At 41.7% G+C, this 27,574-nt stretch overlaps 1 protein-coding gene across 8 annotated transcripts in view; it reads left to right on the top strand.

The window, feature by feature from the left end:
• RAPGEF4 (Rap guanine nucleotide exchange factor 4) overlaps window positions 1-27,574 on the top strand; it is a 289,302-nt gene that overhangs the window by 238,792 nt on the left and 22,936 nt on the right. For all 8 annotated transcript variants that reach the window (XM_060621676.3, XM_060621675.3, XM_060621679.3 and 5 more), the window contains 8 exons: window positions 13,830-13,980; window positions 15,698-15,786; window positions 16,763-16,793; window positions 16,999-17,077; window positions 18,484-18,630; window positions 20,376-20,473; window positions 26,064-26,189; window positions 26,611-26,789. In XM_060621676.3, coding sequence (XP_060477659.1) covers window positions 13,830-13,980; window positions 15,698-15,786; window positions 16,763-16,793; window positions 16,999-17,077; window positions 18,484-18,630; window positions 20,376-20,473; window positions 26,064-26,189; window positions 26,611-26,789 — 900 coding nt within the window. The remainder of the gene's footprint in view (window positions 1-13,829; window positions 13,981-15,697; window positions 15,787-16,762; window positions 16,794-16,998; window positions 17,078-18,483; window positions 18,631-20,375; window positions 20,474-26,063; window positions 26,190-26,610; window positions 26,790-27,574) is intronic.

Here is a 27,574-nt window from a genome sequence, read left to right as displayed (position 1 = left end):
GAAGACACTGCACGTGTATATGGTCATTATCTCATTTCATTCTCTGAAGGTAAGTCATGACCCAGGCAGGGTCATGTGTCCACCTTTGTCAAACTCTGAAATGCCCGCAGTTTTCCCCCGCCGTAGGCTCCAGCCCTCTCTAGCATGGTTTTGTTGTGCCGTGTTTCAGGATTTCCTCCCCATTACCTGTGTAGGGGAATGTGAGCCGAGTTACCTCAGGAAGGTGATACATACCTGGGAGGTAACCTAAAGAAAGTTATGGAGAAGAGTGTTATTAGAGAGTATTAGTAGGGACAGTGCCTTAACCTTGGAGGCAGACTTTGTGCCTCTGCAGGATACCTGGCAGCATGGCCCGGGGCCTGCCTGTGTTCTTCCTCTAAGCGCCAGTATTAATCCTTTTGCACATAAATACAGGTTATCATCATGGGGTAGCTTTTCCTTCACATCTGTCCTAGTCCATGTTCTCCTCTAGATACAAAATGTATTCCTTCACTGTATTGTTATTACTACCACATTGCCTTAAGTCACACAAACCTTGGCATTCTGATGGCAGTTCCCCTAGGCAGCTTGAGCACTGAGTTTGTTTGGGGGCAGCTTTTTAATAGTCTGCTGAATTGACCATTTGGTACACGGTTTCTGGCACAGAGACAGCATTCAGAAAATTAAGTCGAACTTAAATAAAAATGGTGAATGCTATGGAGTTATACCCTCAACTTTGGGGGTCATGTGAAAGTATATTTTCCAACTCTACTTTCTTTTCAAAGGAACAAAAATTTAGACCCCAAAACACTTTGGCTTATTGAGTAGTTAAATATATTGAAGGAGGAATGGCTTTCTTTTTTCCGAGCAATCCAATCAATGTTGCATGTTTTTCTTTTTCAGAATTATAATTGCCCTACCTGATTCTCATTTCCTTGTTCACTCATAATTCTCTTTGAAGTCAACAGAATGTGTGAGGATGGGAGATTTGAGTTGAATGTGTTATTCAGAAGAAGCTGCAAGAGTGAGATTTGGGTGTTTATTTGCCTGGAAACTATCTTTCCAAGTAATGACAGCTTAATGAGACTTACATACATTATATATTCTTTCTGGCTTATATTTGGTTTTTCTCAAGTTAACACATTCAGGATCTGTCTGTGCTCTTTTAACAACATACATAATAATTGTTATGAGACCTTTGAGACTTTTTGGAAGAAAAAATAAAAACCACCATTGAATTCAGACTTATTTTTTCCCAAGAGTTAGCATGTTGATAAGATTAAGGCAAACAAAATGCAAAGAAGAGCGAGACAGTATATGGGCCATGTCATATTATCTTTACAACTCAAAACCCCAAACACCAGGCTTCTATTTTTTTTTTGCAAATTCTTATTTCTTCATTTTTTAGCTTGTTCCCCTTTAGAGTTGATTGAGAACATTCATAGCACTGATCTCTGTTTTTAAAACAGAAGCTCCCAGAGTGAAAGTCCATACTATGTCCAGGTAGGGAGGTGTGTGGAAAAGGGTACTGGGTGGAGGAGAGGAAGTCACAGAAGTGAACAGTAGAATCAGGGGAGGCCTGTGATATCCAATCCTGATTCTTTTCTCTGTAGACGGAGGGAATCCAGGATGGCTGGGTGTCACCTAAACTACCTAGTGCCCTCAGATCACCTCTTTCACTCTTGGTCCTATGAGAACTTAGATTCTCTTCATTGTTCTATTTTGAATCAACTCTCTGTCAGGCTAATAGCATTGATCCATATTATACTACTTTGTCCTTATAGGAGTCGGTTGGGTTAATATTAGCTTTATTTTACAAATGAGAATTCCAGGACTCAAAAACAGTAGAGTGACATGCCCAAGGCAAGTGGCAGAGCCATGATTCATCGAGGCCTTAGGATTTCAAGCCTGAAGCGTGTCACTGTTTTTCTTCACAGATTATTTATTTAAGAGTTTATCCTTCAGGGGCACCTGGGTGGCTCAGTCAGTTAAGCATCCAACTCTTGATTTCCACTCAGGTTATGATCTCATGGTTCGTGGGATGGAGCCCCCATTGGGCTCTGCGCTGACAGCATGGAGCCTCCTTGAGATTCTCTCTCCCTCTCTCTCTGCCCCTCCCCTGCTCATGCACAGATATGCATGCACTCTCTCTCTCTATCTCAAAATAAGTAAATAAACTTTTTAAAAAAGTTTATCCTATGGAGTTTAACAACATTTCTTTACAATGTATTGCATGATACATGTTTATCTGTTTCAGGTGGCTCAAAGCAACGTAGATATAATTTGGGGAAGCCAAATAAATCAAGCATTCAATAGAACTTTTTGCAATCATGGAAGTTTCCTATTTCTGGGCTAGACCAGTATCTACTAGCCTTGAAATTAGCGACTATTACTGAGGAACTGAATTTATAATTTTACCTAATTTTCATTCATTTAAATTTAAATAGCTATATGTGGCTTATGGCTACCGTGTTGGACAGCATAAGTCTCGTCCTTAGATCTTGGGGACGAGAGCCTCAAATAAGAATTGCTGTTCTGTAACACCTAGGGAGGGCATCCTGGGGACACCAGGGGCTCACCCTGCTGCAGGCAAGCAAACAGAAAAGGCTTACTCCCTGAAGATCATGCAAGTGTTTCTATATTATGCTGAGGACTCGATTTTTAGTGCCCTTTTCCTCCGGGGACATGTTATATGGGCTTCTTATATAACCTATATTTTTTGGTCATTAGTAACATAAACCAATGGTGACTATCTTTTTTTTTTTTTTTAATGTTTATTTTTGAGAGACAGAGAGAGTGTGAGCAGGGGAGGAGCAGAAAGAGAGGGAGAACCAGGATCCAGACTAGGCTCCAGGCTCCAAGCTGTCAGCACAGAGCCCAATACAGGGCTTGGACCCACAAACTGCGAGATCATGACCTGAGGTGAAGCAGACCCTTAACCAACCAACCCACCCAGGTATCCCCCAATGGTGACTATCTTAAGGAATATAGGAATTCATCAGAGGAATATGGGGTAACTCAGAAAATAGAAGGAATCCTTGAGGAGCACCAGCTTTCAAAAGGGGCCTCAGAAGCAACAAGTAAAGACCCTGCTATTGGGGCAAATCTGCTGCAAGCATCCTAGGCCCTCACCTCATTCCCACATCCCAAGGAAGGAGGGTCTAGTGGCCTAGCTTGGGTAGCTGCTGACATATTGGCCAAAGGAAGGCAAAGCACTTTATAGGCAGTTCCCCAGAGATGGCCTGTAAAGAAAAACAGAGAGAGTGGAGAAATACGTGGCAAAACAGAGAAAACAACAAATACACATAAACTGCTTACTGCCTTGTGCACAAGTGACAGGAGAAATAATGTAAAACTGAGCAAGTGGGTTAACGCCCATATTGTTGACATGAGATAAGGGATAGCGAAATCCTTAACCCCGTTCCATTAAAGCACTCACATTCAAGTGAGTTGCTTTGGCTCAGTGTTTTCAAAGTACTTAATATCTGTGACTGTGCCTAGCAGCCCTGTGAAGAAGTCAGTATTTTCACTGCGCTTTTTCCAAATCAATAAACTAGGATAATGAAAAATTATGATTTGCTCAGAGAAAAGTAATTACTAGTACAGAAAAGATTTGAGCCCTGAGCCACTGACACCTATTTCTGTCCTTAATCCACATTGTATGTCACCTCCAATTTTGCTTTTAGCACAAAGGAAGATGGTAGAACTCTGTTTAACATTAATATTTCAGGCCTTTTATGTGCTAATGAGAGAAAATCTCTATTCATTAGCTATGCTTGGAACACGATTTCACCGGATGAATACAAGTGCTTTCTAATGAGTTTTTAAAATTATATTTGTTCAGTTTCTGTACTTTTCATCTTTAGTTTCTTTAATCTTTTTAAAATTTGCACTTAAAATTCAGTTCAATTTTCCACTGGTCTTTCAAAAGAAAAGTCAAGCCACCTATAACCCTATCAGGTATTCCTATTGTTAATATTTTGGTATGTATCCTTCCAGTCTTTTTTCTTTACATGTAGATACATATTTTTGAATATAACAATAGGATCTGACTGTAAGTAATTTTGTCTGCTTTGTCACTAGAAAATATTTTATGAATATCTTTCTCTGCCATCAACTACTTTTCCACACTATTTTCTAAATATAGATGTCTTATATAAGTGAGATCATGTTGTATATGCTTTTTTGTAATATGTTCTTTCTCATATATATACATATATATACGTATGTATATACATATATATGTAAGCATATATGTATATATGCTTTTTTGTAATATGTTCATTCTCATATATATACATATATATACGTATATACGTGTGTATATATATATATATATATATATATATATATATATATATGAAACTATACCTTTTTTCAGTTAATTCCATAGATACTTATTAAACACAATATGTCATATAGTGCTGGGAAACAGAGTGACACAGATACATGAGAAAAACATGATATCATTTTTATTGATTCACAATATTAAATGATAGATATATCATAATTTATTTTATTAGTTTCCTCCTATTGTATATTTAGATTTTTCCACATTTTTTGCCTATAACAAACACAAAAGGATGAATCAACATCCTCACAGCTAAATCTTTGCCCACTTATACAATCATTTACTTTAAAAGGCAAAGGCAAGGAATATGTAATATTTTAATGCTTTTGATATTTATTACTGCACTGTTCCCCTGTTGTCTAAATTTTGTGTTTTATGATTAAACTGTCATATTTTTATTTGCACAAATGCATGCAGGCCTTCAGTTCAGTAAGTGATCACAACTAAGTTAATATTATTTTGAATTTTAATAACTACATCCTTGATTCGGAGCATTTTTTAAAATTTTTTATTTTTTTTTTAATGTTTACTTATTTTAGAGAGAGAGAGAGAGAGAGAGACAGAGCACAAGTGCAGGAGGGGCAGAGAGAGGGAGACACAGAATCCGAAGCAGACTCCAGGCTCTGAGCTGTCAGCACAGACCCCGACACGGGGCTCAAACTCACAAACCATGAGATCATGACCTGAGCTGAAGTTGGACGCTTAACCAATTGAGTCACCCAGGCGCCCCCTGATTTGGAGCATTTTTACATCATTTACTTTATCTTCCCAAAACCCAGCCCCCACTTGTGAGGCTTCAAAAGGACTGGTATGATACTTACTTCCTTTTACATGTAGGAGAAATCAAGGCACATGGAGTCAAGTGAGCCAGAATTCCACGTATACTGGCAAATATTTGGAGAAACTCTATGTGCCACTAATATAATTCTAGTTGCACTAGACATGTAGTTGCCATCAGGGTCGTCTCAGTGGGTTGACTGGCTTTGGCCGTGATTGGCTCTCCGATTGCATGTCCAAAGTAGACTGAGCCAATGAGAGTCAAAGAGAGGCTTCCTGAGGCTTCTCAGGAAAAAGTTTTCTCAGTATTTAAGAAAGAGAGCAGGAAGCCTGTAGCTCCAATTACCAGTGACCACCTTGCCTTCGTACAATGACGAGGGGGAAGAGTCCTATGACAAAGCTGACATGCATGGAGACTCAGGAAAAAAATGGGTCTGCGATGGCACCTTTGCACTGGTACCAATCCTGGAGCTAACCTACTGAAGATTCTTTATGTCAGCAAATACAGGTCTTTGTCATTCAGAACAGATTGTTACTACAGCTGAAAGAATCTTAAGTGATCAATGGCTTATATTTAAATTTATAAGAATGTAAATACAGCAATAATTTTGGTCAAATTTTTTTTCTTAGTATCCTAATTTCTTTTCGCTTAGTATTCAACACAAATTCTGTGCTTTGGGCATGGAAATAATTCATTTCATTTCTTGAGTTAAAGAGAAAAAATAGAATGCGGATTTGCCGCTAAGTTTCAGCTAAAACTACCTTCATATACCTCTGTGTATCTCTTACACAGAGACAAAGCAAACACAACACCTTCCTTTACTGAAAGGAAGGGCCTCCATCATTTATTTCTCCGTAAAACTGTCCTAGGATGTTCTCTTTATAAGTTCACTTGTATTCCCTAGGAGGAACTTTTATCAAAAATTGCTTTTCTTATTTTTTTAATGTTTATTTATTTTGAGACAGAGCATGAGTGGGAGAAGGGCAGAGAGAGAGGAAGACACAGATTCTGAGGCAGGCTCCAGGCTTTGAACTGTCAGCACAGACCCCAACTTGGGGCTCGAACTCATGAACTGTAAGATCATAACCTGAACCGAGGTTGGACACTCAACTGACTGAGCCACCCAGACGCCCCAAATTTGGGGTTTTTTTGTTGGCTATTTACAAAACAGTGTTGGGTTTTTATTATCTAGATTAAGCCAAGTTTTTAGGAATATTATTTAGATGTCTAAGGGAAGTTGTGAGCTTAAATTTTGTTGAAGCCAAGTTTTCCCATTGTAGTCCCCCAATTGGTTATGTGGGTGTTTAATCCATATGTTGCTACGAGAGCAATTTACTTCTGTAGGTATTCAACTTGAGACTTTTATTTTCAATAAAGTAGACTTGGTTTGATGATAATATGATGTGATCATGGTGCCCTCTTTCTGAGAAAAGGACCATATTATCAGATATTCTACAAAGTACTATATATGCATTTTCCTAGCCTCATATCAACACCATGGGATGGGTACCCTTTTTACACTAAGGAAGTGAGGATGAGCAGACATGTAATTTTCCCCCAAGCTACATAGCTAGTCAGTGTTAGGACAGTATTTGACCCAGCAGTGGGGTGTTACTCTACGTCCTAGTTCTCTACTCTGAATACTAGCCCCTGAGCTAAGACTAAAAAGAATAGCCAAGAACTAGAGGCTTCCAAAAATGCAGAGAATTCTGAAAATCAGTGAGAAAATAAAATTCTGAGCAAGAAAATGGGAGGCACTTAAAGAAAATGACAGCACAGAAAGCAGTCCTACAAGCCCAAGTTCATAGGCTGACACAACCACAGGAGCAGCTGTGTGATGGGAATAGCTTCACAGAGTTAAACCCAGAAACGCTGGGTCCTATGAAAAATCCCCAAAAGAATCACCCATCCAAAAGATGCAACATTATTTCCAGAGGTGGATCAATAATAATGATGGTGGCTAACTCTTGCTGAGCACTTAATATGTCTCAGATACTATTCTACATATTGTCTCATCTCATCCTTAACAGCAGTCCTATGATGTTTACTGATGAAGAGACTGAGGCCCTAAGTGGTCAATTAACTGACCAAGGGTCTCATGGTTTGTAAGTAGGGAAGCTGGCCTGTGAACCCAGGCTGTCTAATTCCAGAACTTGCATTCCACACACGTGCCGCGTGAAGGAAGGGATAGATTCAGCGCTCAGGATATTGAGGTGCTCCACAAAGGCAAGCAGGTAGTAAAGAGGCCCCATAACACAGTGGGAAAAGCAAAAGCTCTGAAGTCAGAAGACTCTGTTTAATGCCTGCGTCTTACAAACTATATTACTCAGCAATTATCCTTAACCTTTCTGAACCCCATCTGTATGAAAGGGTAATTATACCTGTCCTGCCCAGCTCATCAGGTTGTTGTAAAGATCAAGTGAGGCTCTGTGTGTGAAAGTACATTATAAACCTTAAAGCCCCACATAAATATTGCCCCACAGAAATAAATTATGGTGCCATTATGAAAGGAATATAGCATAATGTAAAGAATATACTTAAGCTTTGTCTAGTCAGTGGGCAGATGACCCCCAAAGTTTGTTTTCAGCTGCAAGCAGAGATCTTGTATGCAAAGCAGGGCTTAAAAAACAACAACATTGAAGAGTATCAGTTTGAATGTTGATAAGTGTTTTATAAATAGCTGCATAATTAGCATGTACTTACTGCAAAAAGTATACATAATATTTTATTCCCTGTTGTAGGCTGTAATGAATCTGCTGCCTCTACGTCCTAGGTGGTTTTCACTTACTTTCCCCTTGATAATTTTAATACGTGGAACCATTATTAGCTGAATTAAGAATAAGTAAATGAGCAGTAAAAAAAATACAGAAAAATTACAGGTGCCTGTGGTGAGTAAGATAATAACTAGGTAAAAATATATGAAATAATTACAGTGTTTGAACGGCAGAGCCGGCATGAGGAAAATGACTCAATGGAATATTAAGGCTGCTGTTGGCAGGGTAGAAAGACCGTAGCCTACACTGTGGCCTTCACCTCTTCAGATTCTCGGCTCTAATCCTCCCTGAGAACAGATCCAATTTGTCCTCAGCCACGTTTGTGGTGCCAAAGGAGCTGGTCCAATTCGACAAAGGTTTAGTCATTCTGAAAGTCTGTGCTCCTATAGATGAAATACCCAGTATCTAAAAGCTTCTGTTTCAAAGATGCGTCCGATGTTTGGTACTTAGTGGACTTAGTCCACCTGGTGATATCGAATACGAACTTATTTAGGATGTATCTATCATTTGTGTTTGACATCTTGACAAAATGGAATTTCAGATAATGTAGATCAAGGAGCTGTGATTTGTTTGTTTGTTTGTTTGTTTTAGAAAACTGGGTTATATATAACATTCCAAACAGTGTGATTGAATTAAGGTAACCAGTCAATCAACAAACATTTGGGACTTTTTATGTTTCCAGATCCTGCTGCTAAGGATTCTGATTTAATGCTCCCAGATGGTGAAAAATCTTATTACCATAAGAAGAGAAACCTCAAGTTAGGATTTGAATCCTCACAAATGTTTGGTTAATAGCAATGAGCCACTGCTTTTTATTTTTTTATTTTTTTTAAGCAAGCTCTGCACCCAATACAGGGCTTGAACTCAGGACCCTGAGATCAAGAGTCGCATGCTCCACTGCGGGGTGCCTGGGTGGTAGGTTAAGTGTAAGACTCTTGGTTTCAGCTCAGGTCATGATCTCACAGTTCGTGAGTGCAAGCACCACATCAGGCTCTGCGCTGACAGCATGGAGCCTGCTTGGGGTTCTCTCTCTGTTCTCTTTCTGCCCCTACTCGACCCATGTGTGCTCTCTCTCTCTCTCTCTCTCTCTTAAATATATAAACAAAAAAAATTTTTTTAATAATTAAATAAAAGAGTCACATTCTCCACCGACTGAGCCAGCCAGGTACCCCCAAGCCACTGCTTTTTAAATCAGCAGGTTCTGGACAAGAGCACGGGTTGAAGCTACAGCAGAGAGGAACAGTGGAAACCCTCTGCTTCCCTGACTGTCAGATTGTCAGGGAGTTGCAACAATTAACACTCGATTTTCTGTATGTGCTTTGTCTTCTTTGAGGATTTAGGGGGATCAGTTTCTGCATCTGAGACAAATTTCTCCATTATCTAATAAATCTCTAAATCACCTAATTCTGCTGCATACATAATATATGTTAGCATTAAGAGATATTAATATCAGACAAAATGTGACAACATAGGTAAACAGAGTAGTGGGGACAGGGATAAGAGAACTGAGTTCTAATCCCAAGAATTCCATTGATAGATTTGGAAAAAATCATTTTAAACTCATTCTACCTCAGTTTCCTTACCTCTGAAGTGGTGGAGTTGGAGGTAAAATCAAAGGGCTTTTGCAACTCACAGATTCTATGATTCTGTGAACCATCTGAAACCAACTCTGTGTCCGTGATGACTTTGGCCATTTTGACCATTAAGGCCTTTTCTTAATTGTGTTTAAAATAAAAATTCAGGGACACTGGGGTGGCTCAGTTGGTTGAGCATCCGACTTCAGCTCAGGTCATGATCTCACGGTTCATGGGTTTGAGCCCCGCATCAGGTTCTGTGCTGACAGCTCAGAGCCTGGAGCCTGCTTTGGATTCTGTGTCTCCCTCTCTCTCTGACCCTCCCCTATTCGCGCACGTGCACGTGTGCTCTCTCTCTCTCTCTCTCTCTCTCTGTCTTTCTCTCTCAAAAATAAACATTGAAAAAAAAATTTTTGAATAAAATAAAATAAAAGTTCAGTAAGGGACACCTGGGTGGCTCAGTTGGTTAAACATCTGACTCTTGATTTCAGCTCAGATCATGATCTCATGGTTCCTGAGATGGAGCCCACACTGGGCTCCACACTGGTAGCGTGGAGCCTGCTTGGGATTGTTTCTCTCTCTCCCTCTCTCTCTCTGCCCCTCCCCTGCTTGTGCGTTCTCTGTCTCTTAAAATAAATAAATAAACATTTAAAAATAATAATAAAAAATAAAAGTAAAAATTCTGTGAATAAGTCTAGATTCTCTTACGGACTTTTAACTGGCACTTTATGTGACACCATGTTATCTTTCTGTGTCTTTTTCTCCATGAATTCAAGCAGCCATATTGCTTCTTTTTTTTTTTTTTAATGTTTTATTCATTTTTGACAGAGCATATTTGGGGGAGGGCCAGAGAGAGAGGGAAACAGAGGATCTGAAATGGGCTCTGCGCTGACAGCAGCAAGCCCAACGTGGGGATTGAACTCATGAGCCGTGAGACCATGACCTGAGCTGAAGTTGGATGCTCAACCGACTGAGCCACCCAGGCACCCCCGCCATATTGCTTCTTACCTGAACTTAACTGTCATGATCTCAGGAGTCATGGCCTTACTTAATCCAAGTATTTCCTGATCATTTTTATTTTCTCTGCTAACCTGAACATAACACAGACATTAGCCACGCATATATTTCCGATAGTGCTCTTCAGATGTTAAAAGTAACTTATGTGGAAAAAAAAAAGTTTATATGTGTGGTATCTGTTGATAATCCTTTTTAAATTGTTACTTGTCCTAGAGAAGAGCTAGATTTTTATGCCGTGTATGTAGAACTTTATCCATCAAGTGGTTAATGCATTATTCTGGTTTTAGCCAAAAAAGGTAATGGTTTCTGCAACCTTCCTGATGTGTTTGAATGTATAAACAAACTATATTTGAAACGTTACTCTTTTTAGGTTCCATTGTTTTACATCGCATTAAGACAAGGGACCTGGTAGGATTTCTTTCCCCTTTTGGCTGCTATCTGAAGGGAATATAGTTTTTTCCCCTCTCTCCACCTTTTTTGTAAAAGTTAAATAAAATATCAAAATAAATCTCCTAAAAGCCTGGTGAAAGTGTTATGGGAATCAACAGAAGCCCCGATACTGCATCAATAAGCATTTCAGGTATAATCAATTACATAAAGTGTTCTCTGTGCCCCTTGAGAATCTGGCTCAACAGACTGTTCAGGAATAGAACAATATGTTGCCTGTGGAGGGGCAGAGTCCTTCAGCATCTTTCTGGATTCCGCTTATAAAAGTACTATTACCCCCACCTCCAGTAACATCTGTAAGGGGAAAGGGAGACTTTGTGAAATAAATCAGTGCTTCCTTTTATTTTCCCAGAGGCAAAAATACTTAACTTTCATGAGAAAAGAAAGCAAGCCTCATTCTCGTCCCTCTGGATTTGGTCATTGCTGGCTCCCAGGAGGCTGTGGAACCACTCATTAAGAGCAGAGGACACTCAGAGCTGGTTTAGAAAGTACTTGTCGGCTCTGGGAAACTTAGAACTTAGGCAAAAAAAGAAGGAGGAAGGAAGGAAGGCAGAAAGAAAGACAGGAATATTTTTCTCATTAGGATTTTTGCTTCCCAGATGCAATCATTCTCAATAATTTCATGAACCCAAGCACTAATGTCCAGTCACTATAGCCACTGTTTAGGACTGGGGGCGGGGTGGTGGTGATGACAATGGAAAGAGCCCTGTCTGGATTTATAAACCCTGCCATTTATCCACTGAACAGCCTCAGGCAGATCTCTTCTCTCTGTTTCATCTGTAAATATTTATAGAGAGCGTTATACAATCATGTGAGCGCATTGGGCATATTTATTACAAACTATAAAGCTCCATACACATTTATAGGTTTATCATGTTAATTCTCCCAATCCTGTGTTCTGTCTCATTGCAGACAAAATAAAGATTTCCCCCATAGGAAAGAAGCCACGAAAAATCTTTGTCCTGACCCACAGAGATGATGTAAATTTAGTATCCTATCCTAAGGCCTTATAGATTAGCCACAGGTATGCTGCTGATAGCACTGTATCCAACTCACAAGCGTTTGCATTACTTCCTGAGTCCCAAGTCAAAATAATCTGGAAAGTTAGCATTATATCCACTTGATATCAACCTTAATACTCCAAATCATTGCAGTCTTGTGCAAGTAAGAAGAACAATCTCTTTCTCTCTCCCTCTCTCTTACTGACTCTTGGGTGGAACACTGCGTATTTTCCAATCAGTCAAGAATAACTCATTTGGTGCCCACCGTGTGCCAGACTGTGTTGCTAAGATACCATAAAAAAAATAGTGATAAAATGTAGTGCCCAGCACTGCAGTTCTTGGGAAAGAAAAACTGAGTTGTGTGTATATACAAGCAAGAGACCTAAGGGTTAATCAGAAAAGAAATAATTTTTGCATAAAGTGATCTTTCTTCCCTTTTTTTTATTGTAAGCTCAGAAAGAATTGTAGCAATACAGGTTGAGCAATTTTCTTTTTTATGAATCCTGTGCTCAATTTATGAAAGTCATTTTGCAACCCATTTACATGCAGTAAACTTTGCTTTAAGGTTCTGTCATTTACCTTGATCATGATTATTTATAGTCCCTTTAGAAAAGGCCCTTTACTGGCTTAGGTCTCAAGCACAGCACTGCCATAAGGCAGTTTTCTACTGAGCCTTTTAAGTCATGGTCGTAAGCTAAGGCATAGCCAGTCTTATAGCCAACTATGAGGCACAACGGTGTTGTGTAATGGGGAAGAGAAGTAGTTGGAATTAAGAGTCTTGGTCAAAATCAACTCTATACTCTCACCATGTAATCCTGGCTATTTTTGCTCCTTTACAGTCAGTTTGCTCACTTGTAGAAAGGGAAGCATGCTTAACTGAAGTACTCTAGTGCAAGATACAGGGTAAATTATAAAGAGGAAATTGTTCCATGAACTAATTGTCTAATTGCGGTAGGAACTACTATAAATCACTGAAAAAGGAATGGTATGTCTAATCTAAAATCTTTCTTGATCACATACTATATTCTCTCTACTGTAATACACACATGAATGTAAACTGAGAGCAGAAGCCCTTACCTTACACATAGTGGGCACTCAATTATGTATTTATTGTATTGATGGATAAATACAGTTGCTAGCTGAAAGTCACTGTGCTAAGCATGGTACAGAATACAAGGTATTTAATGTATCTTCCTAGGCCTGCAGGAGCTTCTAGTTTAGTTAAGATGACTAGCCATAAATGCACAAAAAGCCAATATGAGTTATGTTGTGGTTCTAGACAGGAGAAGTTATGATGTAAAGAGTGTGTCTGAGTCCCTTACCAGACCTATATGGTAGGAACCCTTCCTCTTCCTGACAATGGGAGAGCCTGTCTTCTTCCAGCCTCACTTTCCCCCATGCACTCCTGGTATGAATTACAGCTCCAGCAGAACTTAGATGCTCACTCAGAAGGGTTTAGCTGAAATGTATACAATGAAGTGGCTTAATAGAGATATATGCAGAATTCTGGAAAGCAAAAAGAGATGGCAAGGGACAAGCTAGAGAGACAAGCAACAGTAAGTAGGAAGCATTCCCTACCCTAGAGGTGAAGGGCCAGGTGAAGGTCAGGCAGGGAGTGTGGTGGTGGCCAGAGCTAGGCACAGAAAGAACCCCTGTCAACACACAAGTCCAGGTGGAGTCATGCAAGTCTCATCCCTTGGACAACTGTCATGTCAAAGTCCGCAGACATTAGCAAAGGTTTGTATGCATTTGCTCCAGAATCTTTACATGGGCGGGGCTTCTCTTGTGGGCCTGAGGAAGGAATGCCATCAGTCCAGAAGGCTGGCTTTCTGAAACCGGGACCTGTCACTCTCTACCTTTGTGAAATGAGTGTGAAATGGCTAGATGTCTTCCTTGACTCCGAGGCACTTACCACGCACAGCCTTCACAAGGCACGGAGCAGGAGAAAACAGACTACACCCTCAACAATAAGAGGCGAGTCATCCGCCTGGTGCTGCAGTGGGCCGCCGTGCACGGGGACGTGCTACAAGAGGATGATGTGGCCGTGGCTTTCCTCGAGGTACATGTGGTCATCCCTTCCCAGAGTACGTCTTTGTCTTACGATCCAGGACTCTCCATAAGCATGGTAGCTTCCCTGGAGAGACTGTGATTGCAAATTCTCTTCTCTGTTAACATGTTCATCAGAAGGGTACTCTGAGAGGAATAGAGAACAACTTCAGCCATTATCCGGCCACTCATTCAATAACAGCTAGCATTTTAATGTATTTTCATTTGGTCTCTTTTTCTTTGTGTATTTTCTATGGTTATAATCACATAGTACCCATCATTTTGTAGGCTGCTTTTTCCACTTTATATAAGGAATTTTTCTATGTCAATACAGTCTTTCTAATAAAAATTTCAAATGACCTTTGAGTAGCTCTGCCACAGATATACTTCTTTTCCTCATATTGTTGAATATTTAAATCATTTACAGTTTTCACATTCCTCAAATAATAGTACAGTGAACCTTTTTCAGCAAGTAGATCTGTCCTTGGTTACATTCCTAGAAATAGGATTACTAGATCAAATGGTACCTATTTTTGAGTGGAGTGAAACAGATCATTTTATTGAGGACTTTCTAGGATCATGAAGTGGTTTCCAAAGGGACACGATTTATTTTGTAAGCACTGCTTTGAGCTGAACTTCCCTTTTCCTTCCCATGGTCCCAGCCCCACATTGCAACATTGACCCTGGCACTGAGTCCTTGATGACTCACTCTGTCCTCCAAAACTTAGATGAGGATCTTCTATGCAGGCAAAAGGCAATGTGGCTTCTATTTCAAACTTTATCAGTCTGTATGTTCAAGAATGAATTATCCAAAAGGAATATACCCCTTCTCTCCTGTGTAATCATGTAATTTGGCAGGCAGATTGGTGGGGAAGGGAGGAAGAGGAACTATGAGTGTCCCCAAAAGCTGTGGAAAGAAGTATTTTGAAAATATAAAGGAAAAATAGTAGCCTGGCTCATACATTGACTCCTGGCCTCTACAGGTTGAACAAAAGACTGTTTTGCAGATGGACCACAGTGGTGGTTAAGAAGGCATTGCCACAGTTGTCATCTTCTGCTCCTCAACAAAGCAGGGCCCAGCTGCTGCTGCCGGGCCATCAGGATAGTTCCCAGGACGTCCATAAAGAGTCCTGAGTTGGTACAAACTCAGCATAACTTCAGTACGGTACTGAAGACTATGCCGGCATTTTACTACCAAAAATCGACCACCATCAGTGGGCAATATTAAATAAACAACAAATGCTATAATATTATTTAAAATAAATGTTAAAATTTCCCTGAAGAAATAGAGGTGAAAAAGTGCTCTTAAAGCGTAGGTTATAAAGTGACCCATTCTGAAACATTGCATTACGTTGCCTTTCCGATAAATATCACATGAACAATTCATTTGCAATTAAAAAAAAATTCGAGTTATTTTATTGTGGTAAAATATATCAAACATAAAATTTGTCATTTTAACCATTCTCAAGGACACAGTTCAGTGGCATTATTTAATTCACAATGTTATGCAACCCTCACCACTACCTATTTCTAAATCCTTTTCCCACTTGCAATTTTGAATTTAGACATATTGTAATGTTTTCTTTTTCTTTTTTGTCTCCAGTCTATGAAACCATAGTGTGGAGATGGCTAGCAAAGCAGATAACATAAGGACACATCTTTATTGATCTTTACAGAATTGTGCACCTTTGCAATTCTTATTAAAAGCCTGTGACTTTTGCCAATTACAGGAGTTTTATGTGTCTGTATCGGATGATGCCCGGATGATTGCTGCCCTCAAGGAGCAACTGCCCGAGTTAGAGAAGATTGTCAAACAAATGTAAGGAAGGGCTTGGCTTTGGGTGTGTTTTCATGAAGTAAGTGGCTGCCTCTCAGGCCAAACATCTTACAAAAAGCCCTTTGCCCCCAAAAGGTGAAAGCCGGTTTTCGGCAGGCACACAGTGTTCTGGTTTGAGTGGACAGGGCCTCGGCCTCGGGCGTAGGTGTGATGAGGCCAGATAAAGAGGGGGGAAGTTCTGCTCAGCTGTCTTCTGTTGCTGGACATCTGCCAAGAGAAAGCCTGGGACAAGGCAAAGATCCTCCTATGGGGCATCTAACTCAGTAAACTTGGGTCCTTTTTGTTCGAGGCAGTGAATCCAGTAATAGTGGCATTTAAAGAAAGTTTAGGAGGAATTACTTTATGGAAAATTCACTTTCTGCTGCCAAAGCTGTTGCTGGTGAATGTTTGTGTCCTCTTAGTGAAAACATGGAAGGTTTCACACACTGTACTTTGAGCCATACAGTAAATACTGGAAAGAGCGTCTGCTGCTAGAAAGACCTGAAAGCTAGAAAATGGTTTTCAACGTCAGTTCTGCCAGGAATCTGCCTGTGATGAGAGCTGATCTCTTTGTGTCTCCTCTGTGCTTGGTCTCCTGGTATTAAAATAAAGAGGTTTGGGGTGGCTGGGTGGCTCAGTCGGTTAAGCGTCTGACTTCAGCTCAGGTCATGATCTCATGGTTCGTGGGTTCGAGCCCATGTCGGGCTCTGTGCTGACAGCTCAGAGCCTGGAGCCTGCTTTGGATTCTGTGTCTCCCTCTCTCTCTCTGCCCTTCCCCTGCTCCTGCTCTCTCTCTCACTCTCTCTCTCTCTCTCTCTCAAAAATAAACATTAAAAAAAAATGAAGAGGCTCATATTGCTCCCGAAGGATTGCTGTCATTTCATTTTTGTGATGTAAGATTAAAGTTATGCACAAATGAAGTAATTCAAAATAATGGTACCAATGCTATTAAATAATGTGCTTTCTCTCTTTCTCGTAGTTCAGAAGATGCAAAGGCTCCACAAAAGAAGGTAAGTGACAATGGATTAGGATCCTCTAATTGTGCCCTGTTGCATAACAATTCTCCAGTAATATTATAGTGCAATATAGAAAAGTGATGTGTATGTAAAAAGAAAATATGTTTTCCCCACTTCTTGACTCTGGCTGTTTCTCAGGTGTGTTTCCTCAGTGTTGCAAATATACATTGGTCATTAAAAGCTGTTATTACTCTTACAGCACAAAGTTCTTTTGCAACAGTTCAACACAGGCGATGAGAGAGCCCAGAAGCGCCAGCCTGTCCGCGGCTCTGATGAAGGTGAGACGTGTCTTCCAACTCATGGTTGTACAGATTACTCAAAGTCAGAATAAAATCTCCCCCCGGGAACCCTCAGCCCCACAGAATAGCTTTTCTTGGACTATGTCTTGGCACTCCAAATAGTTTGCTTGAAGGTGCCCTTTTGCATTCCAATTATTTATCTTCTTGAACTCTAGGCCTTGAGTGGAAGTGCTGGTCCACACTTCCCTGATTCAGCCTCTCCCTCACTACCACCTTTTCCTGAAGGAAGGAAAGATTATGTCAGGAACTAGTTGTCAAGGTTGCCCCTCTGGGAAAAGCTGGCAGGAAGGCAGCTGGCACTTTGCAATGTCACACAGAGGAGAAGGGCCAGGGTCATCTGCAGAACAGGACTCCTGCCCAGGGGGAAGCACTCTGATCCTGAGCACGGCCTTGTTAGCAGCCATCAGGGAGGTGCAGATGCTGACGATTACCGTTTGGTCACTTAAAGATTTGTCTAGAGAATCACAACGAAAATAAAATTAATAATAATGGTAACATTTTCATTTGAAGACACAAATGAGTCTTGTAATTTAGGAGTGCCTCTAAACCCAAGACTTACAGTAGCTGCAATTGCTTCTAAGATTTGTGTTCAGAGGTGAGCGTGTAGGTGTCATATATGGGTTTGCTGAGCTCAGTACCCCACGTGCTGTGGCCCAGCCCCAGAGTACACAAAGCAGTGAACAAGTGAGCAGGAATGTCAGCGTGTTCACGTCGTAGGCAGAAGCACTCCTGTTGCAGAGGTGTTCATGTTGACTCCGCACCACCACACCAGGCAGCAGTGACCCAGCAATCCCGCCTACAGCACAGCACTTCCTGTGTTATGAAAAAGAAACCCTCACAGACAAGGGCACATCCAGAAAACAGGCCTACACATACTTCATTTTTTCCCATCACTTCTATATGGATTTTTCACAAAAATCTGCTATCGTTTTTTTTTTTTTTTTTTGTAATGTTTATTTATTTTTGCGAGAGAGACAGAGTGCACGTGGGATAGGGGCAGAGAGACATGGAGACACAGAATCTGAAGCAGGCTCCAGGCTCTGAGCTGTCAGCACAGAGCCCGACGTGGGGCTCGAACTCACAGACTGTGAGATCATGACCTGAGCCGAAGTCAGACACTTAACCGACTGAGCCGCCCAGGCACCCCTGCTATCGTTTTTTGAGTTGGAGATGGAAGCCACGTGTGTACCTATTCTCAGACCAATGCTGAGGTCAGGAGTTTGGGAAGCGGGCAGGCATAGGCATAGGTGACTGCGAATAGATACAATAGTAAGAGTGACAAGACGATGCCAATTTGGGAGGATATCTAAACATTTCCTGTTGCTGATGGTTTTCTTAAGAATTCCCAAGACCAATTTGCCATATTGTTACTGCCTTCCCAATAGTTCTGTTTAAAGTCTATTGCATGGACCACACCTACACAACCATTCGGGTGCCGGTGGCCGCCTCGGTGAAGGAAGTCATCAGCGCAGTTGCTGACAAACTAGGCTCTGGGGAAGGCCTGATCATCGTCAAGATGAGCTCTGGAGGAGGTAACAGCCTTAATTAGCACTTTGGGCTTCTGCAAAATGGAATATCCAGTCCAATGAGAAACCCTGCCAGGAGTTAGCGTGGCCCATCCAAGCGGATCCAGAGGGACAAATTGGTGCTTGTGTGTGCTCCCACAAATAACAAAATAATACGGTTAGAAGTGGGCTGGATAAGTGTCTAATATGCCCCATTTTGTAGGTACCCACTATAAAGCAGAAAAAGGAGAAGTGATCTGAGGCCAGCTGGAGCTGAGGACTCTGGTGTGGATGCCAGCCAGGAGTTCCTTCTGTGTAAACCCTAAACAAAAAAGCTTAAGGCCTTCGAGCTCTGAGAAATGTGGACCCTAAGAGGGCCTCTGGCGTGAAGCTACAGGCCATAGGTTTCCAGAAGTCTGAAGTTGGAGGTGGTCATGGTCTAGTTGTTCCCATCTGTTGATGGTTCCCCTCCTTACCCTTAGAGAGGGCAGGAGCTCAACTCATCGGATAAAATAAGCATATTTTCCCCATGGGATTACATGATTACCTTATGCGTTGTTGAAATGTCATATATTCATTCACCATATATATCCACTGGCCACTGACTATGACTGGGACCGGAGGGATGTGCTGTGGCGGGCGGGAGGTAGCTAGTAACGAGTTACAATCCATACTGGCAAGAGTTTTGGAACTGTCAGCACACGTTGCAGTAAGTCCAGAGGAAGGAGCAGTAAGTCCATCTGGTCTGGCAATGATTTCATAGCCACTGGGGACCCTCCAGGATCGGGTAAGCCATTTTTGCCATGTCTGAAGGCAAATGATTCTACTGCTGCAGGATTTTTAGATGCATCATGGATTCCCTAGATATCCTCTTCCATTTCTGCCCCAGTCACACGGGACCCAGGATGTCCCTTTTCGCCCATCCCGCTGGCACACTTCCCAAGCTATCCTGGGTCCTTCCTCACCTTCCTTCAGTTTTTTACCCAAATGTCAGTGTCTAACCGAGGCCCCCTCCTTACTTTCTTTGGTTCTCTTTCTAAAATTGTATCCTCTCCTGCTTATACAGACTTCCTTGCTTCCTTCCCTATTGTTTTTTTCTCCTCGTGGCCGCTCGCTCTCTGATAAGTTTGTCTTTCTCACTGTGCGCATCCCTAACTGCAGTGCAGGCTCTTTTTGGACTGGGATTTTTTTTTTGTTTGTTTGCTCCCTTCTGTATCCTCAATACCAGGAGCAGTGTCCAGCAAATAGTAAATGCTAAATAAATATCTGTTGAATGAATTAATTTTTACAGTATAGGAGGCTTAATCCAGGTAACGCAATTGCCCTCCAAATGAGGGACTAAGTGAAAAAATAATAGTGAATTTTACATCTAAAATCTATTTGAGATCTCAGAAACCCCCTAAGTTTTCTACAAGTGATCTTTCCATCTCCAAAGTGCTGGGCATTATTACCATCTGGAAACATAATTTGTTATATAAATAGCAAATGTGGTTTTTATATATAATTACAGTTGCAGCGCAGAACTGGGGGAATTGACCCTCGGGTATTTCCATTCCTGTTTTGTGGTCATTTCTGATGGCATTCTGAGTGTCATGTGCCTGCATGAATGCTGTGTCTTTTTTATTCAGTGGGTCCCTTCAGGACTGTATTTTATGCAGTCGCTCTGCGTGTTCCGGTAATTCACCGAGCCGGCAATTTGTTGGTGTGATTAGGGCAGTGCAGCAAATCTCAGATGCATTTAATAGGCAATCTCATGCTTTTTATGTTCACAGAAAAGGTGGTGCTCAAACCTAATGATGTTTCAGTATTTACGACGCTCACCATTAATGGACGCCTATTTGCTTGCCCGCGAGAGCAATTCGATTCACTGGTAGGTGTGGATGGCCTCCTCAGAGTAGTGTCTGCAATCAGAAAAACTTGTCTGGAGCTTAATTTTGCAGTTACGTTGAACCTAGTTGCCAAAAACTCTTGAATGTTACTTGGCTTTTTCTTTTTCTGTGCTCTATTAGGTAAGCCTCAGGTGTTCATTTGATACACTCTGAGCTTTAGATTTTCTTTCGTGAAAATTAGCCAAGTAGCACCATGACTGGGGCCTAATTCAGCTTTTAGAACTGTTTGTAGTAAATCACCTCCTTGAAATCCCTCCAATTTAAATATTAATGTTAAAAATCTGAATACTTAGACCAGGATATAAAAAAAAATTTTTAAGACCAGATATTGCAATGTATCATACTCCTTAGGGAGATGTAGAAAAGGTATTATGGCAAAGCCACTCTCCGGTCTAAGAAAAATTCTGTTTCCTGGAAGTGGTCTAACTTGTGTAGGAAATACCAGAGGCCAGCCCTTTCTTCCCTAAGTTTCTAAAACATTTGTTCCAAGCCCACACAGAGCTGTCTGCAAATTAAAAGGATTAATGGGCTCATGTTAGCAGCGGAGTAACCTACTCTCTTTTATGCAGGTAGGGTTTATGGTAGGGTTCATTTCTATTTACCCTATAAAAATTAGACATGTTGGTGCATAGCTCTCAACGTATCTTGGAAAACCTATGGGGCCAGTTCAGAGGATAGAGAACTAGTTTTTTCCATCTTTGGACACACAGGGCTGCTTTTACTAAGAAAAGTGCAACACAGGAGCGAGAGGTAACCAGCCTCACATTTCAGAGAATTTAACCACATGAGTGTTGCATAAATACATTCAAATGTCATCAAAACAGACATTAGAAGGAAATCAAGATTCCTCTCCTCTCAGGAACATTTTAGAGCTTGCTTTGGCCTCATGGTAATTCTGTGTTCTAGTCTGGGGGGAGCCATTTTGTGCACTGCAATGCAACTGTTGTATCTTAAATCCACCTGGAGGGGAACTTAGCAGACATGGCATTCGTTCTCTGACTGTCCCGCATCCATCACTGCCCATGAGCATCCTTGCTTGCCTCAACCACTGGTGCTGGAAGATCTGTCTACACACAGCCCTCTTCATTTAGAATTTTAGTCATCTACATTCATTGCTTTCTAAAAGATATTTCCCAACACTGAGAGATTGGGGGGCAGGGGGGGAAGACTGTCATAAATGAGTCGTGCTGCCTTCTCCTGGAAATGAACACCATCATAAGCCAGGTCGGCTGTAGCCCTATTTACATGTGCTGCGTGATGTGTTGGCCACACAGCGTTCAGCCTGTCTTGCCAACTGGTTCTTGGCCATACTATCCAAAGACATGGTGTCTGGATGGACAGTATGGACTTTTTCCAGCTCCCTGTAGGGCAAGATACTGACTTTTTAAGCCTCTGTTTATCTGCACATCATCCTGCAACCTTATGAATTCTTGGTCCTTGCTAGTCTTCCATTCTAAGGCCTGAGTAATTGAAAGGCATTTACTTGGCAACAAGTACTGGGGAAATGAACTTGTTAGCTTCCTCCATGTCTGTGCTCTGCCATCCACTGGGGCACAGTTTTATGTCATCATACTAAGAAATGGTTGAACCTTACCTGCCTCACAACACCAGAGACATGGGGCCTTGTCCAGGTTTCTAAATATTTCTCTGAGGACAGTCTTTCTAGGAAGAACGTATGCAAGATGACTCTGCAGTACAGAATGTTGGCCAAACTCTTTGATCTATCAACACATACTTAGGAAGTGTCTGCTTTGTACTTGGTGCTACACTGGCTTCTGTGTGACACTAGAACTAGACCAGTCAGCCCAGAGACTCCATTCTTATGACAATTATGGTCATGTTAGGGAGATGAGACTAACACAAACAGCCTGGAGCAGAACAAATCGTAGGGCTAAATTGTGTTGTCTAGAAATAGCAGATTGCCAGCAATATATCCTAGTTGGTTAAAGGCTTGGAACCTACAGCTTTACTCTCTTGACACTTTATTTGAGCATAAATGTGAGTACAGACAAATTATAATAAAATCCCATTATACTGTAATCTGGTTCTACTCTTACCAATTCACTAGTTCCTTAGACTTCTATTTAGGGCCTATTATATCATTCCAGGCATCATGGATGGTTCTGCCTCTGGGATGGTCTTGAAGACGAATCCTTCATGGTTTTTGTGTCTCAAGGAGCTCAGAGTGTAGTGAGGGACTCCAGAGTGTAAGGAGAATCCAATGTGACAAATGCCATTGCAGAGCCAGGCACAGAGGGAGAAAGAGGGATGCTGGGGTGGCAGCTTACTTTAGCCATCTCTTTGTCACTGACAATCAGCATATCCTTTTTATATCTTAGGTTCTTCAACTGGATATTGGGGAGTGGGGGGCAGGGGGGACGGGTAACAATGCTGTTCTGCCAGGGGGAGAGTATAGGGGAGTTCTGTACCTCAGGATAGGCAGTATTCAGACCTGCCTGTGCAGTGTAGACCCCACAGAATCTCTGCTGTGCTTCATCTGGTAGGATACTTCCACAGGACCATCTATGAGGAAGTGGAGCAAGGAAGTGATCTGTTGGGCCCCCAGGATCAGCATGTAAATTCCCCACTTCACTTAGAAGAGCCACTTTGGCCGCTTAGACTGCCTCTTCTGTGTTTCATGGAGGGAAGGGATCAGCCTGCCCTTTGTCAAGGAGGGAGAAGGCTTGGTAAGCCCTGCCCACTCGAAAAAAAGAAATTCTGTTACTCTCTCAAAGGGGATGCAGCAGTGATAGACCAGCATCCATGACTTAAAGAATTTGATCTTTTTTTTTTTTAATTTTTTTTTTAACATTTTATTTATTTTTGAGACAGGGAGAGACAGAGCGTGAACAGGGGAGGGTCAGAGAGAGGGAGACACAGAATCCGAAACAGGCTCCAGGCTCTGAGCTGTCAGCACAGAGCCCGACGCGGGGCTCGAACTCACGGACCGCGAGATCATGACCTGAGCCGAAGTCGGCCTCTTAACCGACTGAGCCACCCAGGCGCCCCTGATCTATTTTTTTAATATTGGCATCGTCCCTACAGTTGTTGGGTTGGTTTCTCCCCTCTATGAGAAGCATGAGGCCCCAGGGAAAAGAGTCAGAGAGCTGGGCAGGCTGCAGAGGGAGAGAGCAGGAGGGCAGTTCCACAGAACTGCTGTTCACAGCAGCAGCTTCAAGAGGAAAGGGAAAACGTGGAGAGCCTGTCTGAGCCTGACAAGGAGTCCTCAGACCCAGTATTTAAAAGTGTCCCCAACTTTCTACCTGAGACCTGGCCTGCTTAAAACCGTTCTCCTTACTTGCTTACTTGCTTACTTGCTACTTACCCATAGATTCAGGTCAGTTCCCTAAGTTTCAAAACTTTGGAATAAATGTTTTTTTTCCTTGCCGTCCATGCCCTGCATAGCGTGAATCCGGAACAACAGTGCTTAGCTCTTACATCCAAGCATTGTACAGATCCTGCTTCCCCGGACATTTGTATTGCTGCAGTACGTGTGGGGAGACAATAATTTGGAAGGGGCTGCGAATGGGGACCTCCTCTGTGCCAGGCGCTGTGCTTACGGGATACACTCAAATTATTCCCGTTCAATCCTCTTAAAAAGCCTGTGTACCCGGTACTGTGACACTGAGTTCCCAGTGCCAGAAACAGACATTCAGGAGATAAGGGAAGTTGTGGAGTTAGAGTGAGGTTTGCATTTAGAGTCTGTTGCTCTCTGAAGCCAGTCTATGCAAAACCCCAGCCCCTTGTCTGGTACTCACAGACTTTGTAAAGCTGTGCGGTTCCCCTAGGCTCTTTATTTCCGATAAACACGTCTCATGACAGCTTCCCAACCTTCCTGCCTCCCTTGCTATCCTTCAACAGACCAACTTGAGTGCTCTGGGGAAACCTTGCTGTTCTAACCCACCCAGGTTTGCCTGTTTAATCTTTTACAGCCCGGCTTCTTGGTCTCCAAGAACCTCTTCAGCCGCAAAATTCATTCGAAATGCCCACTAACTCTCAAAAAGCCCATTCATGTTCTCCCACGTGTCTGTCTGTATCTGGGTGTCAGGTGTGTGTTGATTCTGTCTGTCCTTTATACCCACAAATGAATGGCAGCAGCTGTTTATTGAGTGCAGAGCGGTACTCTCTGGTCAGGGCTCACTCCTCCCTTAGACTAATATTGCAGGGACCACTTACATCCTGAATGTGTCATTTCTTCAGTGTCCAGAATGCAGTGAGCACTTGAGGAATATAGTGGTTATGCATGATGATGATGATAACGAGAATGATAGAATTTGCACAATATTCGGGTTTCCAACCTAAGTATTGAATATCCCAGTATGGCTAGCGTGATATTAGGGAAATTCTCTTTTTTTTTTAAATTTAAATTTTAGTTAACATACAGTGCAGTATTGGTTTCAGGAAAACCCAGCGATTCATCACTTACATACAACACCCAGTGCTCATCACAAGTGCCCTCCTTAATACCCATCACCCATCTAGCCCTTCCCCCACCCACCTCCCTCCCTCAGCTCTCATTTGTTCTCTATTATTGAGTCTCTTGTGGTTTATGGAAAATTCCCCTTCCATTCATGTGCCTTTGTAACTTTGGACATATATTACAGAGCCATAAATATTCACATATTATACATAAGTTTCCAATGTATGCAAATCATTCGTTTTACTGAGGAGAAACACTCTAGGTCATTTATCAAAAAATACAAGTGAGATGAGTCAGTGGGATTGAAAGTTTTGAATGAGGGCATTCCAGAAAGTAGCAGCGTTTGGTTTTCTGATGCCCTAGCCCAAAACACCATGACCATGTGGATATCGTTTCTGGCTCAGCATGTCTCAGAGAGTGGAGATGTAATCTCAGTGCACAGAGCCCTCTGTCACCTAGTAAGCCCAGGCAGTGTGTTGTAAGAGCTGGATGGACAGCACCACAGTCTCTGGCTCCTGCCGCAGTAGGGAGTGCTGTGGCTAAATGTCCACAACTGCCATGCCAGCACCTGCTCCAGAACAGCTTCAGTGGAACACAGAAGGAAAACCTCCCCAAGAAATTCTTATATCTTCACCAGACAAGAGGCGTTGTTTCCAGGGATCTCCCAGGCCCCAGCACAGGTCACTCCTTCCCAAATCTTAATTACCATGGTCCACGTTTTTCAGTCCCTGGAATTGATGACAGTGAGATGGCACTGAAGCTAGTGGGCATTAAGAGCAGAGGCATCTTTCTCCTCTGTGCAAAATCAAAGTTTCAAGACCCTCCTGAAAACATCTCCAGAATCCTTTCCCCTCGGGACCTCCATAAAGCATTCAGCATTAAAAGTATTTATCTGGGGCCCCCGGGTGGCTCAGTCTGTTAAGCGTCTCACTTTGGCTCAGGTCATGATCTTACGATTCATGAGTTTGAGCCCCTCATCCGGTGAGGTCAAGCCCCTTCTGGGCTCTGCACTCTTTCTCTCCCCTCTCTCTGCCCCTCACTCGCTCTGTCACTCTCTCTCTCTCTCAAAAATAAATAAATCCAATTTAAAAAATGTTTAAAGTACTTCTCTGCTCTGAGATTCTGATGTATTTTTGCATTATTATTCATAGACTCCCTTGCCAGAGCAGGAAGGCCCAACTGTTGGAACAATGGGAACTTTTGAACTGATGAGCTCCAAAGATTTAGCATACCAGATGACAATTTATGATTGGGAACTCTTCAACTGTGTGCATGAGGTAAGGTGCTCGATTGAGAGCATTAGTAGGCACCATTGCAATCCTGGATGAAGTCTACTGGCATTACTCCAATGCCAATGTCGGTTATGTGCTGCAATGTGGAAACCACATGATCCTTTTTGTAAATATTGAGTTGATTAATAAAGCCTATTGTAAAGTCTTTGAGTATTAAAGAAAAATCTTAATGGTTTACAGCAAGCTATGTCTTCCTGAGTATATTAAGCCAACGGCACCTGGTGTATAGTTATATATTTAACAAGCCTCCCTGAAGCCCTCTAGCTCTGTAGTACGAGTTGAATCCTGGCCAGTGATTGTATTCACATGTGCTGACCCATGTCAATTTGTCTTGACAAATAGAGAAGCCTCATTGGTGTTTTGATTGAAAAACAAAGAAATGAAATTGTTTTCCTTTCTTTTCTAGCTGGAGCTAATCTATCACACATTTGGAAGGCATAATTTTAAAAAGACCACAGCAAACTTGGATTTGTTCCTGAGGAGATTTAATGAAATTCAGTTTTGGGTTGTCACTGAGATTTGCCTTTGTTCTCAGCCCAGCAAGCGTGTTCAGCTCCTAAAAAAATTTATTAAGATAGCAGCCCAGTAAGTATCATTAGCTTAAGAAGAGAAAAACATTTGAGCTGCATTTTCATTTTGTTCCCTTAGGCTGCACCTTAAAAAAAAAAAAGCAAGATATAGGATCTTCTTATGCACAAGGAACAATCACAGGAGCTTCAGAATAACTGAACTCTTGTAAAAGATTCATTTCATATGGCTTTTGGAATACTGGACATCAATATATAATAAATTACCATCTTATAGCACTGCTGCTGAAGTCAAAATTGTGACCTCTTTTTGCTCTGAACTACTGTGGCTTTGTGCCTCCTCCAGTTTATTGAGTCCTTCAGCAAACAAAGTTCTAGAAAAGTTGTATTTAGAAGGCCGTTCAAGTCAATGTCCAACATGACACCATCTCGCCAGTAGAGGGCAGTAGAAACATGCATGTACACCAGTACGGCCCAATTTAGCCAGAATAAAATCAGTAAAATGCATAAAGCTGAGCTAACCTAGTACATGAAAATCATCTCCATCAACATCAGAAAAAGCAAGCAACTTATAAATATTCTATTTAATAGCACTTCATGGGAAACAATTTATTTACTGCAGGGGCCAGTTAGATTTCTCCCTGACATGAATTTAATCTTCTCCTGCTATTTAGATATGCCTGACAACCTCCTGTTTACTTCCATGTTTTTGGTATCACCACAGTGCTAAAAATAAAATGCTAAATGTGGCCCATGGCTGGGAGACTTCTTTCTAAATTCAGGGAGCTCTAGCACAGGAAGGTGGGGAGCACAAGTGACCCCAGCTAGCAATTTTCTTGAGCC

Source organism: Panthera onca, chromosome C1 (assembly GCF_046562875.1).
Source record: "Panthera onca isolate mPanOnc1 chromosome C1, mPanOnc1 haplotype 2, whole genome shotgun sequence".
NCBI lineage: Eukaryota > Metazoa > Chordata > Mammalia > Carnivora > Felidae > Panthera > Panthera onca.
Note: the sequence above shows the minus strand (reverse complement) of the source record. Positions and strands in the feature narration are given on the sequence as shown.